This window comes from Aythya ferina, assembly GCF_964211825.1.
Source record: "Aythya ferina genome assembly, chromosome: 21".
NCBI lineage: Eukaryota > Metazoa > Chordata > Aves > Anseriformes > Anatidae > Aythya > Aythya ferina.
Window position 1 is genome coordinate 644,477 of NC_140319.1, and position 18,901 is coordinate 663,377.

Genomic DNA, 18,901 nt, shown 5'->3' on the forward strand with positions numbered 1-18,901 from the left:
CTGGGCTCTTTGTGTGTCCCCACCTCAGCCCCAAGACCTGTGGGGAGCTCTCTGGGCAGCCGCCTGCCAGCCCGTGGTGCTCCGGCCACCCCCAGTCCCCTGGGGTGTCCCCTCGGAAACGAGCTGGTGGCCTTGGGGACACGGCCCCGAGGGTGCCTGTCGGGGTGCTCCACAGCAGCCCCCTCAGCTGCTTTGTTACCCCCCAGCACTGTGCTGCCTCCAGGGCCCTGCAGGGCAGGGGGCAGGCGCTGTCCCCAGGTGTCACCAGCTGGGGTGGCACAGGGACCCCAGGACCTGGCCATGGTGTGGGGGGAGACCCCGGGCACCCATCACACACCCACAGCCCGGCCAAAGTTTACACGTACAGATTTATTAGTAGTTTTTTTTTTTTTTTTTTTTTTTTTTTTTTTCTGTCTTTCACAACAGAGTGATACAAAGAGCAGATTGTTGTTTTGTTTTCTTTTATTCGTCTTTTTTTTTTTTTCTTTCAAAACAGGCGCCACTTTGGGGGGTTTCACTCATTTTTCAACAGACCGCAAACGCTCCTGGCGAGGCCACGGCCTCCCCCCAGCTTCTCCGTGAACCACAATGCAAGACAGGGAGGAGGGGGGAGGGTTTTTTTTTTTTTAATTTTCTCTTCTTTTTTTTCCCACTTTTTTTTTTTTTTTTTCCTTTTTTAATAAGGTAGTAACTAGCTCTAGGGACGTGTGGCCTGGATTTCCATCGAGGAAAATAAAAAAAGCCCCAAAACAGGGCAGGGGAAGGGAGGAGGGTGTTAACAGTGTGTATAAGAGGCATATTTACACAGTATTAACATGCTGACAAAAAAGATTACAATATTGAGTATCGTACAACATCGAGTCGGAAACAAGGAACCAGAGGCAGGATGGACACAGGGTGGGGGAAAAAGGCTGCGGGAACTCAAATTAATAAACAGAAGGTAATAAACACCCTGGCAAAACAATGAGTTAAGGCTTAAAAAGTGTATAAAAAAATAACACAGTTAATATCCAAAACGGAACCAAAGAGTACATAATATAGATGAGTTTCTGTCGAGTCTCTCCGCAGGGAGCAGGGCCCCCCCCGGCTCTATACAAGGGTCTATGTACACGCGCCCGGGGCCAGCACAAGGCAAAGCGATGCCCTCCCGCTGCCTTCGGCGCCCTGCGGAGGGGGGGCCGCATCCAGCCCCCCGGGGGCGGCAGAGGCGCGGGGCTCCCCCCACCGGCTTCGCCCCAAAGCCACGCAGCCCCGCACCCAGTGTCCGCCGGGGCCTCTTCTGCTCCCGGCAACGGAGTCCAGCGTGGGAGGAGAGAGCCCAGAGGGGAAAACATTGTTAAAAATAAAACCAAAACCAACCGAAGAGTCCCAAGGAGGCAGCGGCCGCCACGGTGCCCGTCCTGCTGCCGTGCCTGCTCGGCCACGTCCTGCCAGCTCCCCTCTCCAGCCATGGCTCCGAGGGAGAGTCCAGGGGAGGAAGAGGCTGCAGCAGGGGGCCCGAGCCCCTGTTCGCCATCCGGCGCTCATCTTGGTCCGCGGTTTGTTTTGTGTCTTATTTCCTTTTCTGTTTTAGCAGCACCAACTTCTTGGCCAATAAATATATATATATATTTGTATCCAAAATGAGAGACGGGGCAGGGACTAACCAAAGGAGAAGACCCCTTGCCTCCCCTCTCCCCCCCCCCCAAATAAAACAACACAGAGATTCAAAGTGCTCTGAAACCGTCTTTGGATGTCACCAAACCTGCAGCCCCGGGGGCCAGGCCGGGGGCGTGGGGGCCCGGGCACGTTTCCAAAGCGTGGCCGCATCCACCAGCTCCCCGCCAAGCTGCCAGGGCCGCTCGGCGGGCAGGGGGGTGCGGAGCGGGGGGTCCGGACGTGGCACCACGGCCTCCGCGGGGCCCCCGACGGCAGTGGAGCCGGGAGGGAGGGCGGCCAGCAGGCAGAGCCTGCTTAGATGAGTGAGATTCGCACGGGGATGCCGGGGGACTCCGTCCTTTGAGGTGAGTGCTGGCTCACGAGGTGCTCCACCACGGTATGTTTGGACATGTGCTTCATCAAATAGGTCTCCTGCAGGGCAGACGGAAAGGGTGAGTGGCAAAGTTAGGGGTCCGTGCCCCCCCCATCCCCCTGGTGCTCCCCACGGCCCCGCTCACCGAGGTATAGGCGCGACCACACATGCTGCAGCAGTAAGCCTTGGCGTGCTTGATGGCATGCGCCGAGAGGTGGATCTGCAGCGAGGCCGAGTCCGTGTATGCCCGGTAGCAGTTCGGGCACTTGTAGGGCTTGTCCTTGTTGTGCTGTCGCTGGTGAGACTGCAAAACAGCGGGCATGAGGAGGGGTTATGGGGCCAGGGGGCCTGGAGAGCCCCAGCAGCCACAGGCATCGGGTCCCAGCCCCGCAACAGTGCTGCCCCGCAACAGTGCTCCCTGTTCCGAGCCCTCCCCGTGGTTCAATCCCTGGGGGTGGGGGGAGGTATTCAGGGCTCTGTCCCCACTCCCGTGATTTCCCCAGAGTGCTGACCTGGAGGTTGGAGAGTTGTGTGAACGCCTTTTCGCAGCCAGGGTGCGGGCACTTGTAGGGTCTGTCACCGGTGTGAATTCTGAGCCAGAGACAGGTGAAACAGGAGGGGGACAAGTCAGTCTGCCGCCCCCAGCAAGGCTGGGAAGCTCCCGCCACCCTCACCCCCTGCAAAGCCCCCGGCACCCACCGGGGCAGACGCTGCTCCCATGCTAGGTGGGAGAAGCACAGCTGGGGACAGTGATGGCCACACGCCTCTGCTTCAACGGAACTGCAAGGTCAGCACCTTGCCAGGTGACAGGGGGCCCAAGGGGGCACAGGTGAAAGGGGAGACCCCGGGGCTGAGACCCAAAGAGTTGAGGGACAGGCAGGGGGGCTGGAGGCTGCAGCTAGGGATGAGGAAGGTGGGGCGGTGATCAGGGAGGTGCAGATGAGGAAGATAGCACATGCCGAGTGCACACCCAACCCCACCAGGGAAAAATGGGCTGAAGGGACACCCCAAACCCCATGCGGACCTCCCCAGCCCCTCAGGGATGCCGTGCCGTCACCTGGTGTGCTGCTGGAGGTGGGACAGCTGGCGGAAGGACTTCTCGCAGTACGAGCAGTGGTACGGCTTCACGCCCAGGTGGATGCGCAGGTGCTGGGCCAGGTAAGAGGCATTGGCGAAAGATTTGGAGCAGTGGGGGCACTTGTGGGGCTTGGCCTCTGTGTGTGACTTGGAGTGGATCTGCATCTCTGACTTGGTGAAGAACGTCAAGGGGCAGACCTTACACCTGGAGGGGGAGAGCACCGCAGAGGCCGGGCTGGGGCAGGACGCCGTGCCAGGCCCCTCTGCTGCACCCCCACACCTGCGGCACGGCCGGGCGCCCCGGCTCCCAGCGGGTGCTGCCTACCTGTACGTCTTCCCCTCTTTGGCGGTCTCCCCCGAGGCCAGGATGGGGTAGGGAACCACAAGGACGGGCGGCCCCGAAGGGTTTTCCGCCTTGATCTTCTTGCGGCCCCGCTCTGTCTTGGGTGCCCCCAGCAAGCTGTGGCCCTGGATTGTCTTTATGGAGTCGAGGAGGGGCGGGCTGGTGATTCCTGAGATAAGGGTGGGCGAGGAGGCGATGAGGCGGCTCTGGCTGGTGGAGGTGGGGGTGGAAGGGGTGGTGGTGCCCGTGCCTGTGCTGGACTCAGAAGTGCTGACCGCGGGCGCACGGGAGGCCAGCCCCAACCCTGGCAGGCAAAGAAAGGCAGGCGTTAATGCCCACCCCACTCCCTTCTCTCACAGCCCACTGCTGTGTCCGAGCATCCCTACAGACAGTAGGGTCCCAAAACAGGGACTCCTCAATTCCTCAAGCCCCTCCTGTGCTGCTGGGGGCCACCGATGCCTGTGTGGGTACCTGTGACAGTGCTGGTGGCCGGCCGAGCGTGCAGGGCCACATCAGGCTGGGGGACAGCTTGCGGGTGCAGGCCTGGGACTTGCTGCAGCTTGGGGAGGGACATGATGGACTGGCTGCTTTCGGCAGGCGAGGGGGGCACCAGGAGGGGCTGCTGGGAGGCCACGGAGGTGGGGGGCAGGTGCGGGGGACGGATCTTTTCTGCCATCAGCTGCTCCTTGATTTTGTTGATCAGGACGAGGTTGTCCAGCTGCCAGGGGAACAAAGCAGGGAGAAGGTGAAGGGTGAAGGAGCCAGGGCCCCCAGGACTGAGCACAGGACTGGCTCTAACAAGCCTTCCCCAGGTGTACCCCAACCTGTCCACCCCTTCCCACATCCCCACGTCCATCTGTCCTCCCTCCTCCCCAGAAACCCATCCTGAGGCATGGCGCTGTGGGGGTCTTACCTGGCTGGGCATGGTGGGAGGAGGTGGCCAGAAGTAGGGGTTGTTGAAGCGAGGCTCCGCCATCCTGCGGGGAGAGACAGGCGTGTTACAGGGCGGCAGCAGCCAGCACGGCTCCTTCCCACCTCCCTGCAGGGCCGTGCGGGCAGGGGACGGGTCTGGCCCTTCCTGACCCAACAGCATTCACCCGCTGGCCTCTCAGGGTGAAGGAGCCCCCAGGCTCTGCACCTCTCCCCAGCGCTGCAATTTGCCACGGGACTCGAGCCGCAACGGTGGCATGAGGCCGACAAACCCCCAAATCCCCGGAGAAGCATCTCTGCGTGCACGCGCGCTCCGCAAGCACTGAGCCATGCCACCATGCTGCAAAAGGCTCTTTTAGGAGCACATCTGATAACAACGTGACTTCCAGGCGACGGTTTCCTAGAAAAGCCTTCAAGGAGGAGAGGAAGCAGGGAGAAGGGAGTGGAGCAGGAACCCCGGGGCCACCAGCAGCTCGTTTGCCATGCAGAGCACATTGCCAGGGGATGAGCAGCCACACCAGAACGCTCCCAGGCAAAATCTGACCACGTTGGTGGCCACCAGGCACCTGCTGGGGCTCCCACAGCGCTGCCCACAAACCCCTGGTGCCCACACAGGGCCGGGGCAGCAGGGACACAGCTTGCCTTGGGGCGAAGCTTGGTGAGGGCTGGGGGAGCTGTGAAGGACTGCGGGTGGCAACGCCCCGGCTGTAAAAGAGGGCAGGGAACAGGCAGGGCCTGTTTGCATGGCTGCAACCTCACCGCTGTCCTCCCAGCTGCAAATTCCTGCAGGGTCACGGCAGCCCTGAGCATCCGCCTGCCTCCGAGACCCCCACAACAGCAGCAAGCACCCAGTGCTGGGGGATGCAGGGCGCAGTTTGGCAGAGAAGAGGGAATAAAAGGGTTGAGCACATCACAGGCTTGTAATGCCTCCCGGCGAGGCCCCAGATCCCTCAAGCCCTGGAGGTATTAAGGCTGCTCCCCTGGTACCTCAAGGAGGGGTTGCAAGTGCCAGAGGTGGACGGGATGCAGCTTTGGTGCAGGCACAGGACACGGAGCAAGGCACACGCACAACAGTGGTGGCATCAGACCCAAAGCCCAGCCCAGGCTGAAAGAAAAACCAAACCCAAGACCAAGCGAAATGACCTACAACAGCCATAAGCAGCTCAGCTCCTGGAAAGCCCCGCTGCAGTGGGGCTGGGAGATTTATAGAGACGCTAAACACTTCGGAAAAATTAATTCTAAATCCATTTTTGGTTAATAGAAAACATCTGAATGGGGACGGCAAGAAAATGACAACAACGTAATAGCCTGACATAAACAGGCATGAAACCAGCCCAGCAGACCTTGGCAGGGGCATGTTTAGGGGTAAGCATTTAAGAGGCCCCAGTGAAACGTAAAGGAGGGCTCCTTGGGGACAGCCAAGGGGACGTGCAGCCTCTCGCAGGATCTGAGCATGCTGATTCCTCTCTCCCAGATATCAAACACTGATAAATGAAGCCCGTGCTGTTGTCAAACACACCATGTACGGGTATTTTCTTTGCACCCAAGATTGGAGCAACCAAATAAACCCCTCATGTCTGTGCACAACGGCCAGGGGAGCCTGAACCGATCGGCCACACAGGAACGGAGAGATTAACGCACAATCGGAGCCTCCTCAGCGCCTTCCCCAGCTCACCAGGTGAGGAAGCTGCCGGGAGGTGACCTCCATTTGGAATATAAACCAGGCCACGGCCGGGATCCTGCGGCAGGGAGAAACCAGACCAACACGGACCCCAGCCCCGCAGGCATCCCCAGGGCTAGCAGCAGCCTCTGAGTGCTTCACGAGAGGCTGCAAGCCCCCAGCGGAGGGCCAGGAGCTCTGAGTGCACCAAAACGATGCCTGCGCAGGGCAGGAGTGGCAAGGTCCCCGCTGGGACAGCGGCACGTGTCTGTGACCCAGCCTCGCTCGCCCGCTGCCCATCTGTCACATTAACGCACCTCAAAATCTACAGCCAGGGCCGTGGTGGCACTGCAGTCCCTGTCCCAGGGCAAAGTGTGTCCCCAGATGTCTACGGGTGGCAGGAAGCGGGCACCAGATGGAAGGAGGGCAGGACCGGCTGGGGAAACTGAGGCACAGATGGGGACCCAACATCCTTCTTGATGCAGAGCTGCAGTGCCCAGGTCCTGCACTGCATCTCACGGGAACGCAGACCTACCCGGCAGCGGCAGCTTTAGCCTCACAGCACCGAGGGCTGTTCGTCCACGACCCCCAGCCTCCTGGCGAAGCACCATGCCGAAGCCAGCAAGCACCCAGCACCTCCCACCCGCCCGCCTCGCCGATGCATCCTGCCCCGGAGAGGTGCCGGCACGGGGCCGAGGCGCAAGATGCATCGGTCACAGGTCAGCCCAGGGCACAGCCACGTCCCCGCCGGCCACAGGGCTGGGGAAATGCGTCTGCCCGTAGCAAAGGAAGTGCGGCAGCGGGAACGGGGAGAGGAACTGGCTGGCGGGGATGTGACGACAAGCTCCAGGCGGGCAGAAACTGCCTGCCAGTGAGCACAAGGGGCTGGGAGCTGCAGACAGGTCCAGGCCCACGGACCCTGTGGGGCCATAAGACCACAGACCGGGCTCAGCAACTGCCTGGGCACCACAGCATCCCGGCTGGGTTTGCGTGGAAATTTCCTTCCCTGCCTCAAACCACTGCTTTTTGCCTTTCTTCCAGCTGCCCACACACCAGATTTTGGCTTTTTAAGGCAAACGTTTCAAGTGAAGGTGGACCTGCATCGGGAACCGACAGCCTCCAAAACCTGCCTCGGAAACATCGGCGCTTGCCTCCCTCTCACATCCCTCACCTGCTTTCACAGGGATGCCCACAGCATCCCCAGGGCACCCAGTGCTGACATTGCCACGAGCTCACTCCCCATGCCACTCACCCCACTGCACTTTTATTGAGGTGCCCCCGCCCCAACTCCTGCTCCCCAGCCCCGCTTCCCTCCCAGTCAGGGTGTCTCCAGGGACCTGGAGCCGGGGGCCAGGACGGGAGCTGCTCGTGAAGAGCCTTGAACAGGATGTCCCAGCTCACTCTGCACTCTGGCAGGTCAGGGCACCCCGGACCAAAGCAGACCGGATGCTTGCAATATCCCTAAACGTGATTTTTGCATATTCTGTCCGTTTGCCAGGTTTACCTCTCTCATCTGCACAGGCAGAGCCGTGCAGAGGGACCAGGAGCCCTGCCCCGTGCCACGTCTGCAGAAATACAAAGGCGAAGTGCTGCAGCTGTTCAAGAAGGTAACCCACGGGTTACACACATCGCTGCTTGGGACACACAGGGGACTCTGGTGTCCCCAGGACGGGGGGATGTTGGCAGCCCCTGCAAGCACCCTGGGCACCGCCGCGCAGGAGGACAGCAGCCAGCAAGAGGAGAGACCAGGCCAAAAGAGGACGTTGTGGCAGGGAAAAACCCTCGTGATGAAGGCAGGAAGGAAAGAGGGCAGCGGGCGGGCAGGGAGGCCCCGTGTTCCCCTGCCACGGCCGAGCACCCCGACATAGCCACAGGCCAGCTCCCCCGGCTCAAACCGCACCATCACGGCTCGGCCGGCGGCCACCCCGCGGCGTGGGAAGCTGAAATGCCCCTTCGATCCTTGCCGGGCTGGAGCGGGAAAACAGGAAGCCAGAGCTATGATTAGAAAAGGTTTTTTGGAGCCGACCCAGGGAGCTGCTCCTCTGTCCTCACAGCAGGTGCCCTGTGGCCTCCGTCCTTCCCGCCCGTCTGTCCGCCCGCCCGCCCCTCGCCCATCCTGATGGCGTGCTCAGAGTGGGCTCCACCGGAGCTGGGGGCTCTCTGCACAGACCACGCGAAGCCACGGCCGCACTGCGAGCACTCAGACTGCTGGCGTGGCCCCGGACGGTCCCTGCACAGCCCCGTGTGGCGCTGGCCAAGCCGCGAGCTGCACACACTGCTGCAGACAGGCCTCATCCTGCTGCGGGGACCCGACGCAGTACCCAGCCTGGTGCAGGCACTCAGCTGAATGCTTCAGTCGGATGTATCCCGCCTCCCCAGGGAGAAGGGGCTCTCATGGCCCTGGGCACCTCTGCTTCAAGCGCAGACACGGCACACGGTCCTGTTGGTCACCCCAGGTCACCGCCTCCCTGCCGGTACCGGAGCCGTGCTGTCCGACACAAGGAATGCCGTGAGCACAAGGAGCTCAGAGGGGACTGTGGAAACCCACCCAGCACTGCCCCAAAAGCCTTGAGCGGAGTCAGGCTCTGCCCCTGGTTCCTTGTCCTTGGTTCCTTGTCCCATTGTTGAGTTGTAAATCTGGTGGGGAGTCTGCCAGGAACCAGCCTTTCCGCTGAGTGCCCTATGCTCTTCACGCTCTCGTTGTAGGGTTGCTTATGAACAACAAGCTTCTCCCTTCGTTTTGCAAGTCAAACTTTCATTTGCTCAAAAAATGAAGACCCCAGTGCACCCTAAAACAGCCACAGGGAGGAAGGCATGAATATTCCCCGTGTCCCTCCCTCCCTCTCCACCTGAGAAGGGCTTATTAAATAATGAGGCTGCTGTAGTAGTCAAAACCGTGTTTGCAGCTCTACAAACCTGACCAGAATAAAGAGGAAAGAAACAGTTGTTGTGCCAAAAAAAATCCCTATTCCTGTCCCAACTTAATTTTATAAATTGTGCAGCATTTTGTCTGGAGCGGAGAAACTGCTTCCCCTCTCTCCGGGCTGGAGTGGCACAGGCTGAGCTCAGATAGCTGGGGGAGGGGGCTGGAGGGGATAAAAAGCAGATGGAAAAAATATATAAACTCCCTTTTTCTATATTCTCAGCTAACTATGAAAAATGGAAGCTGACACACAGCAGAAAAAAAAAATCCATTAAAATGGAAATTATGAAAGGTGGGGAATACTGCAGCACGTCTCCCCCTGGCTCTGCAGGACACACCAGGCTGCCCACAGGGATGTTTGCAGCCCCAGGGTCGCGTTAGGGCTGTCTTGCCCCCTCCGTTTTTTTTGGCCAGGCAGGAGGAAAAACCCTGGGCAACAACTTCCCTACATCACAGAGAGGGTCTGCGCAGCCCAAGCGCTGTGCCACACAATGCCATGCAGGGAGGAGAGCGGGGCCATGCGCCCTCCCTCCGGCACCGATGCCCCATCCCCAGGCACCGACACGGCCCTCGTGACACAGAAGGTTGTCCCCAGCGTCCCTAAGGGCAGGGCTGGGCACAAGGCAGGCGGATAGGACAGTGTGCCACGGAAAGAGGTGCTGCGAAGGCGAAGAAGGCATCGCGGCTGCCCAAGGGGGCTCCACCGGTGCCAATCCTGGCTCAGGCGCGAGAGCAGCGCTGGCCAGTGGCACAGCCGGAGCTGTCACACGGGGAAGGACGGCGGGGGGACGCCTGGGAGAAGGGAGTAGAAAGAGCAAGCAGCAGATGTGCAGAGCAGCAAGGCCTGGTGAAGGGGGCCAGGGACGCCTGGGGCCACAGGCTGAGCCCCAACCCGCCCTTGTCGGCCCGGAGCCATGAGCCTGGTACCCGAGGGGAGCGCCTGACCCGGAGCATCGCCGCTGCAGACCTGCTGCCGCCCAGATGAAGCCAGCACAGCTCAGCTGCCCTAAAATCACCTCTGCACCCACGGGGAAGGAAGAGAGCATGAAAAGCTGGCAAGCCGGGGAAGAGGCCCGGGTGGAAGGGGACGAGGGGAAGGGAGAGGCGCCATGGCAGAGCGAGGCCCGGGGCCACGTGGAGGGGAAGGGGTGCGCAGGCGGCTGCAGCAAGGGGCTGGCGGTGGCCCGGCAGAGACAAGACATGGTGCACGCCGTGTTTGGTACTCACAGGCTGGCCTCAGAAGCCAGATGGCCGCAGCTGCCTGGGGAGACGTGTCGATGAGGCTCCAGATTGATGGAGGTAGATGATGGCACGGGTGGGTACAAGCGCCAGGCCCCGGAGCTCACTATAGCCTTCCAACTTCCTACCAAACTGCCGCTAAGTCAAGCTACAGTTCTCTAGGGAACGCCTCTACTTTGGCAGCCCTCTCTGTCTCGCCTTCGCTGAAATAAAAAGAAACAAGAGATTCTTTTCACGGACGCGGCACAGCACCGCCACAAGAAGGGTTAGCTCCCGGGTACCGGCGCCGCTTCAACCCTGCGGCCGGCTGCAGGACAGCCAGCGAGCGGCCACGAACAGACCCGGCACCAGGTACGGGCGGCAAACAGGGTGAGGGGAGGCAAGGGAGGGATCAGGGGTGACCCGAGCGGCAGCCGGCATGCCTGAATATCGCGGGGTGCCATCGACCAAGCTAGAAGCCAGTCCCTCCACCAGCGCAGCCTCGCTCTCCCAAGCAGGGTCCCCGGGCAGCGAGCATCGGTTTGGGCAGCAAGCTGGGAGCGGAGCAGCGAGCGCAGGGCGGCTGCAGGCAGCTGGGTGCCCGGCGCAGGGCGGCGCGAGCCCCCACAGCCCCAGGTGGCATGGCAGGCAAGAGACAAGGGCTCCAAGGCGCTGGTCGCAATCACACCGTTGAGGGGGACGCGGTGGGGGACGTGGGACCTGCGTCCTTGGCGTCTCCTCTCGATCCCTTTGCTGGCTCTCTGTCCAGCCTCGTGCCATCCCACCCCCCAACAGCATTCTGTGCCAGTGTCTGCATGGGAGCAGAACCCAGCTCTGCCCCACGTTCTGCCTCATTTTCCCCCAAAAGCATGAGGCCACTGCCTTTCTCCCCTTGCAAACCCATCTCTGCCAGGGTAAGGGGCCAGCAAGGGGCAGCGCGGGCTCCCCGTCCTTCCACCCATGCAGCTGGCAATGGGCAGAAGCCGGCCTGCGTTTCCACAGGATGCGTGCAAGCAGCATTCGCCCAGAGCAGGAGTTTTTCGAGAGAAACCAAGGGCCCCTCTGCAAAAACCCCAGCCCAGAGCCGCCGGGCGGGAAGCAGCATCAAAGCTGCCCGCCTGCCGCAGGGGCCGCCGCGCCGTGCCAGCGCGCCGTGCCTGGGCGGGCTCCCTGTGCCGGGGAACGCTCCGTTCCACTTCCAGCCTGGGGGACCATCCCGCGTGGGCCCTGCACCCACAGCCCCCAGCCCGGATTTTCCTCAGCAGGAAGAATTTACCCCAAGGCGGAGGCAGCAGAACGTGAGCCGGGGAAGCAGGAACAACACAAGAAACCTGGGGCAGGCAGCTCAGAAATCCCCATCCAGCGCTCGCTCAGAGAGGAGCGGCTCAGGGGATCGTGTGCCAGAAGAATTCACCCAAGATGGAACCAATTAAACCCCACGTTTCCGCCCCCCGAAGGGCTGTAACTGGTGTTTCTCATTCAGATTTCCTTCCCCGAGCAAAACCAACAAAAGCCCAAGAGCGGCTGAGCAGAAAACCCCATGCCAGCCCAGCAGGGCCGGGGGCGCCGGGAAGGGGCCCCACGGGAAGGGGTGCGTGGACGCCAGGGTGGGTCGGAGGAGCCAAGCACGTGCTGGCGCTTCCACAGGGGAACCGGGTGTGCAGCAGGGAGAGCGCCCTGGCACCAAGGGCTGGCCCTCAGAGCCGGGTCTGAGCCCCGCTTTCTGCCTGCGGCACCCAGGGCAAAGCGGGGAGCCCCAAATCCCAGAGGAGCCCACGCCCAGCAAGGAGAGAGCAGACGCCCAACGGCCAAATGGAGTCACTGGGGGCCCGAGGGCCACTCTGCCGCCCAGGGCGACTTCCCCAGCATGGGGGGCTTCCACAGCCCCCTGTGTCCAGAAGGAAGAAGGAATCGGTGCAAAGCAGACGGGGAGAGCCGCCAAGGCAACCCGCTTCACTTTGAAAGCCGTGTCATTGGAGACCACCGTGGCGAACCGGCAAGATCAGACAGCCAGGTCTCAGCCCATCCAACCAGACGGGCAGCAAGAGGGCACAGGGCAGCACTCCCAAAAAGTGAGGGGAGAGCCGCCTGCACAAGGACAAGCCAAGGAAGCCAGCAGAGAAGACCCCAAAGCCTGGGATTACAACCCCAGCACCAGTGGTGTGCACTTCCGAGGGCAGAGGGGACACGAGGACAAGCAGGACCTGCTCAGCCCAGTGAGGCAGCGTTACACAGGGCCAAGCCACACCACTGGGAGCCACCGAAGGGGACGTGGGGCTGCAAGGGGGCTAATGGGGACGGCGGGTAGGGGTGGCCTGCATGGGACCCCGGTGCCCGTGGGGCGATGCTCACGCCACGGTGCCAAACGGAGCCAGTCCCACAGCCGGTGCCACCACCAAACCCACATCCCCAAACAGCCCCTGGAGCTGGCGGGGGCTGCCTGCTCCACCAGCCCGTGTCCCCACAGATACAGCCACCCCCAAAAGGGACCGCGCGCCATCCCAGCACCCTGCAAGCCAAAATCTGCACCCGCAGCCCACCATGCTCCAACAGGGCCCAACCAGCCGGACCCCGCACTGCAGTAAGGGGGTTCGGGGGTGCTAAGAGCCCCGCAAGCAGCCAGGTGACACCCGGCATGTGTGCAGGGCTGCTGTGACAGCTGGGGACACTGAGGCACGGGCGGCTAAGCAGAGGCTTGCCCCAAGGCCAGGCGAGGAGGCAGCAAAGCGTTTCCCTCCTCCCAGCCCCACAACACAACCTCTGCGTACACATGCACTTGTCATAACACCTCCACCACCAGCCGATGATCCACATTTTTTCAAGGGGGAGGGGGTAGAAAAAAGAGGATTTTTAAGGGAGAAAAGATCATTTTGCGCATATTAAGCACAGGTATTTCAAATCCAGCTTTCGCCCTGAGAATGGAAATTCAAAGCGTTCGGACTTACGCCGTGAGCGGGGTCCCCATCGTGCTGGCTGTGTCCAGCGAGCGGCCGTCCCCTCCCTGCGCCCTCCCCGTGGGCAGGCGGCCCCAGGCTCACCCCGCGGGGCCCCGCTCTCCGGGCTCCTCGGGGAGGGCCAGGACATGCCCCCGCTCCCAGACCCGCACGGACAGATCATTTTCCAGTTCCCCTCGAGAAAGCCGGCATGCCCACCTCTGAGAGTACTGGCGTTGCTTCCCCTTATCCGCGTCCATCTCCAGATCTAGCTGGGAACTGGTGCTGCACGCGGGGCGTTTTTCTACGGGGGACAAGGAGGACAACTTCACACACCCCAAAAACACAGACAGCCCCCGACACGCGAGCTCCGGGAGAGGCAGAGTGGAGGAACAAAAGCGAAGTGGTTCCCACCTACCCAACCCGTGGGAACGTGGGTTTTTTCCTGAAAGTAGACAAAAAGAAAAGCAACGTTTTTATGCCGGGGAGCACTGGGCAGGGGGAGTTGTCCTGCCCCGGCGTCACCGCGTTTCACCCCGAAGCTGCCTGCGAATCCGAGGCACGGGGAGCTGGCTGGAAGCGCGGGGCCTAAATCCATCCCCTCGCCCCAGACCCTCCGCCTCTCTGCAAACTGCACGCCGGGAGGGGCTGAAAACTTTTACCTCTCCTCTAAAATATCACTTTAATTTCAAAGGCCTCGGGGCTGGCTTGGCCACCAGCGGCTGGAAGGAGCAGGCGAAAGCCCCACTCGTCCTCCCCACGCGTGCCGGATTAAAAAGCACGCTTGTTGTCCGAATAATCGCGACGCGGGGCCAAGAAAGGAGCATCCCCACGGCAGCGTCCTCGCCGCCGGCTCAGAGAAAGAAAAAGGCAGATTAATCATTCCTGGGCAAAAACGCATCCTCTTGCTCCCAGCTTAGCCGCGGCCACTCCGGCTCCCAGCTCCGGCCCAGCGTGGCCGGGAGATTATGGATGTATAAATAGTATATGCATCCACACGCTAACACAAGGCTAAATATATATGGCCAGAAAGACACACAGACCTCTCTAGGCACCACCACGCAAATTTGGGTCCCTTTCTAAAGCTGCAGCTTCCACATTCCTGCCAAAGCGCGATACAAAATATTCCCCCATTAAAACCTTCCAGCCAGCCAGACCACTTTCGAGACAAAAACCGGTTAATAGGAAAAGAAGGGAAAGGGAGGAGGGGGGGGGTTGGGGAAGGAATAAATAAATAAATAAATAAATAAGCAGCCTCCCCCCCCCTTCTTCCGCCACCCCGTGCAGAAAAAAAAAAAAAAGGCAAAAAAAAAAAAAGGCAACCAGAAAAAAAAAATAAGCCGAGCCCCCATGCAACATCCACAGCTCCTCTCCGACCACCACCGGCACAAAAATAGGTACGTTCGGCTGCAATTAACTTTTCCATTAGACCATCCAGAGGGAGAAAAAGAGAAAATCCAGCAAAGCGGGCATTTTCCTGGCTGCCCCCCCCTGCCTCCTCCTCCTCCTCCTCCTCCTCCTCCCCCGCCGCCCGGGAAGGGGGGGGGGGGCACGCAGGGGGGCGCCCCCCTCGGAAAAAAAAATTTAAAAAAAATAAAAAAAAAAAACAAGGCGAGAAAAAGCGTCGAAAAAGGCGAAGTTTGGCGTTAAGTGAAGTTGAAATCCTCGACCTGCCCTGGCGGAGCCGGAGCGGCGGCGGCGGGCGGGGGGCCGCGGCGGGGCGGGCTGCGGGCGAGCCCCGGCCCCGCCGCAGACAAAAAGGCCGGGGCGGAGGGAGGGGAGCGGCCCCGCTCCGTGCCCCCTCCGCCGCCCCGCCGCCTCTCCCACATTCTCAGACAGTTTTATTAAAATTCGCAGACAAAAGAAAAACAAAAATGGCAGCCCGGCTTATTTTTAACACAGGACGGGGACGCCATATTCTGCAGATCTGCGAAAAAAAAAAAAAAAAAAAAAAAATTAAAAAAAAATGATAAAAGGAGGAAAAGCGGCGGCGCGGCCCCACACCGCGGTGCCCCCCCCCGGCCCCCCCCCGGCCGGTGTTTACCGGAGGCTCGCACCCGGGAGGCGGGCTGGGGTGGGTTTTTTTTTTTTTGGCTTTTTTTTTTTTTTTTTTTTCGAAGCACCCGGGTTGAATGCGGGAGAGGAGAAGGAGGAGGGGGAAAAGAGGGAAAAAAAAAAAAAAAAAAAAAAAAAAAGACACTTCCTATACCAACAGCCATGCTCCCGCCAGCCGCGGTCCCGCCGGCGCTCCGCCGCACGGAGGAAAATGGGCGCCCCCGCGCCTCCGCCCGCCCCCGCGTCCTCCTCCGCCCGCCCAGGCTCCGGGCCGCGGGGCCGGCACCGGGCCCCCCTGCCCGGCCGGGACCGCCCCCCCGCCGCGGCCCCGGCTCCAGCCCCGGCCCCGGCCCCGGCGCCATGGCGGCCCCGGCGGGGGAGGCGCGGGATGGGCCCGGCGGGCGGCGGGGCCTGGCCGGCGGTGCAGCGGCTCGGGGAGGCCGTGGGCTGCGCGGCTTTCCGCAGCCCCCGGTCCCCTCCTCGCCCCCCGGTTCCCCTCAGCACCCCTGGTTTGCAGCCCCCAGGCTCCTCAGACCCCTCAGCATCCCCCGTTTCCGTCAGCACCCCCAATTCTCGGCCCCCGGTCCCTTCTTGACCCCCCAGTTCTCCTCACCCCCCAGCTCTCCTTAGTGTCCCCCAGTTGCCGTCAGGTGCCCTCAGCACCCCTCGGTCCCCTCATGGCCCCGCAGTTCCCAGTGCCCCCCATTCCCTGCAGCATCCCCTGGTTCACAGCCCCCACGTCTCCCCAGCACTCCCCAGTTCCCCTCTGCCCCCAGTTCCCTTCATCGCCCCCCAGGTTGCCCTCAGCCCTCCCAGTTGTCCTCAGTGCCCCTGGCTCGTAGCCCCCCAGGTCTGCTCAGCCCCCTCACTGCCCCCTGTTCTCCTCAGTCCACCCAGGTCTCCTCAGCACCCCCAGTTCTCTTCAGCTGCCCCGGTTCTCTCAGCCCCCCCCTCTCCAGCTCTCCTCAGCCCCCACGTGCCCCCCAGGTCTCATCACCTTGGTTCTCCTCAGCCCCCAGTCCCTTCAGCCCCCTTCTGACTCTGCAGCCCCACGGCCCCCTTTTGGGGTTCCCCCCTCCTCAGCCCCAACCCATCACTGGATCTCCTCACCCCCCCCCCACAGCCCCCTTTGTGGGTCCCCTCAGGGTCTCTGCCCCCACGTTTCACCCCCTGGCCCTCCCTGTGTCTCCCCAGTCCTGCAGGGGTCCCCAGCCCTTCTCAGGGTCTCTCTACCCCCATTGCCCCCCCTCCCCAGCCCTTCACTGGGTGTCTGCACCCCACAAGTTCCTCTATCCGCCCCAGCCCCTCCTGGCATCCCCCGGCCCCTCTCTGCTCCCCCAGCCCTGTGTCTCCTGAGCCATTTCCCCTTTTGCTCCTTCAGCCCAGGGTTTCTTCTAGGGACACTCCTTTTTCTTTCTTTCCTTCTTTCCTTCTTTCCTTCTTTCCTTCTTTCCTTCTTTCCTTCTTTCCTTCTTTCCTTCCTTCTTTCCTTCTTTCCTTCTCTCTCTCTCTCTTCCCTTCCCTTCCCTTCCCTTCCCTTCCCTTCCCTTCCCTTCCCTTCCCTTCCCTTCCCTTCCCTTCCCTTCCCTTCCCTTCCCTTCCCTTCCCTTCCCTTCCCTTCCCTTCCCTTCCCTTCCCTTCCCTTCCCTTCCCTTCCCTTCCCTTCCCTTCCCTTCCCTTCCCTTCCCTTCCCTTCCCTTCCCTTCCCTTCCCTTCCCTTCCCTTCCCTTCCCTTCCTCCTTGGAGAAGCTCTGGGGAGAATACAGGAGGAGGGGGATGCACATAGAGCAAGATTGTGGCCCTCCTGAGGTTCCCCCCCAAATCTACCTCTCATCTTGAGCTCAGGTTTTGCTTTACTTTTTTTTCCCATCGTGTCCAGAGGTTTGGGGACCCTCCGGGAGCACGGTGAGCACCAGGCAGCCCTGTGTCAGTGAACTTTGGGGTGCACACAGCAGGAAGAGTGTACCCAGGGCAGGCGGACAAACATCCTGCAGTACGTCCGCGTGGAGCCAAAGGTGCTTTGGGGACAGAGGACATGCAATTTCCACCTCTGTTTTGGTGCAGAAGACATCTGAATCCCTATGTTTGCAGGCAGCACCGTCCCTGGGTAATAGTGGTGGTTTTAATCCGTGTGTAGGTAGGTGCGTGTGTGAAGGTATTGTCAGGCTGCAAGGTGCTGCTGGTCTTCCCTCAAGAAGTCTGTTCTTCTTGACTATTTTTGCTGATGTGCAGAAGTAACCTCTTTGTTTACTCTTTGTCACTTCTTGGGCCTTACTGCCCATTTTTCTTCTTTCCGAAGGACACCTAAAGACTCCGGATCTGGTGTGGAAGGGATGAAGTCCTTGCCTTTCAAAAGTGAGCGGGATGTCCCTGGGGGCTCCGGGGGCCGTGCTGCATTGGCTCCACGCTGCTGGTGGATGTGGCACCTGCTGGGCGTGGGCACATTGCTGGTGGGTGCGTGACACACGGGCACTTCGCTCACTGGCGTTGAGCGTGTGGTGGGGTCCCACACATCAACCCCCTCCCCATGGGGCTCCATTTACCACTCTCTCTCTAGTTCACGTTGGGAAACTGGTGGTGCTGGGAGTTGTTAATTCTGCGTGCTAACAACTTCATACACCCATGTAACAGAGGCTGGGCTGGTTCTGTCCCAGGCGCTACCAGCCCCACTGGGAGCAGAGGTGAACCCAACTCATCACATCTGCCTCCAAGCTGATGTCCCAAAAACCTCAGCTGCTGTCTACATCAGCATCATTCTACCAGCTCTTTAACCCCAGTTTTCAAGCCAGGTGTCAAACACCTTTCTGCTTAATAATGTTTTCCTTCATTTTTAGAGAAATAATTATGATGAAAATATCTCATCCTGTTTTAGAGAGATGTTGATGGGCACAAAGCATCCCCAGGAGCTGGGGAGGCGGCTCCTGACCACACACAGTCAGAAGCCCTTCATCATTTGGGGGTTGGACCTTATGATCTCTCAAGGTCCCTTCCAACCCCTGCAGTTCTGTGATTCTGTGATTTCCAGCCCCAGCTGCCTTTCCCCATGCGCTCGCTGAATTGCACGGGACCCAGTTCTCTGTCATACAGCAGCGCACAGAGCTCAGTTCCAGCAAACCAAGGACAACTGGGGGCAGGCCGGGTTTCCCATAAGTTTCCATTGATGGTGCAATTAAAAAATAAAAACCCGGCCCTGGGCTTTTTTCATGCTTTCCAAGTTTCCTAAAAGGATCCATCGCAGAGAATGAAAAAAGCCCAGATGGAGAGGTGAGGGATGCCCCGAGTGGATGAAATCCCCCCCGTGAAGCCGGCAGTGTCTTCCAGTGTACCCGGGAGTGCTTTGCTCCCTTCCTCCTTGCAGCAACCTCTCGCATATTTGAAGGCTGTTATTATGTCTCCCCTCAGCCTGCTCTTCTCTAGACTAAACAAATCCAATCCTTCAGCCCTTCCGCACAGGCCAAGTTTTCTCAGCTCCTGGTTGAAATCGTTGCCTTCCCCTGGCCTCTCTCCAGTGGGTCGCACTCGCAGGGCTTTGGGGTCCCTCACAGGCAGAGGGGGTGGAAAAGAAAACCCAGACAGATAAAGTGGGAGGCGAGCACCACATTTCTCTGCTTGCTTGGCTTCAGGAGGTGGGAAAGGCAGCCCCACAGGTGCTGGCCGGGTGTCACATCCCCCAGCACCAGAGGCTGTTGATGCTGGGGGGGCTGCGCGGAGCAGGAAAGGGGGGCAGGAGCAGGCAGAGTGTGGCTGGCAG

The 18,901-nt window shown here is 60.5% G+C and overlaps 1 protein-coding gene and 1 long non-coding RNA gene across 12 annotated transcripts; one reads left to right on the top strand and one right to left on the bottom strand.

The window, feature by feature from the left end:
- Positions 1–444: 444 nt before the first annotated feature.
- ZNF362 (zinc finger protein 362) lies at positions 445–15,527 on the bottom strand. Of its 10 annotated transcripts, none has more exons than XM_084495333.1 (10): positions 15,305–15,527; positions 13,514–13,540; positions 13,315–13,399; positions 4,345–4,408; positions 3,903–4,149; positions 3,414–3,735; positions 3,069–3,293; positions 2,524–2,602; positions 2,157–2,315; positions 445–2,070 (listed from the first exon to the last, which is right to left on the bottom strand). In XM_084495333.1, exons 1-10 carry the CDS (start codon positions 15,510–15,512, stop codon positions 1,954–1,956), a joined length of 1,533 nt encoding a protein of 510 aa, XP_084351459.1. In that variant the 5' UTR covers positions 15,513–15,527; the 3' UTR covers positions 445–1,953. The 10 variants fall into 10 exon arrangements, with proteins under 10 accessions (XP_084351459.1, XP_084351466.1, XP_084351461.1 ...); XM_084495340.1 differs by lacking the exon at positions 13,514–13,540 and adding an exon at positions 10,172–10,386 and having other exon boundaries at positions 15,305–15,334; XM_084495335.1 differs by lacking the exon at positions 15,305–15,527 and adding an exon at positions 14,419–14,536.
- Positions 14,419–18,011, top strand: LOC311422368. 2 transcript variants are annotated; one of them, XR_014685302.1, is made up of 3 exons: positions 14,458–14,492; positions 17,030–17,287; positions 17,450–18,011. It is a non-coding gene; the product is annotated as an uncharacterized lncRNA (long non-coding RNA). The 2 variants fall into 2 exon arrangements; XR_014685301.1 differs by lacking the exon at positions 17,030–17,287 and having other exon boundaries at positions 14,419–14,492.
- The last annotated feature ends 890 nt before the right edge of the window (positions 18,012–18,901 follow it).

Excerpts from the sequence above, each read along its gene's own strand:
- ZNF362 (XM_084495331.1), bottom strand. The coding sequence starts at position 15,512 with ATGGCGCCGGGGCCGGGGCCGGGGCTGGAGCCGGGGCCGCGGCGGGGG. Across the intron at positions 13,541-15,304 it reads TGGCGGGAGCATGGCTGTTG|GAAAAAACCCACGTTCCCAC; the intron begins GTATAGGAAGTG and ends GTCTACTTTCAG. Across the intron at positions 4,150-4,344 it reads CTCCCACCATGCCCAGCCAG|CTGGACAACCTCGTCCTGAT; the intron begins GTAAGACCCCCA and ends TTCCCCTGGCAG.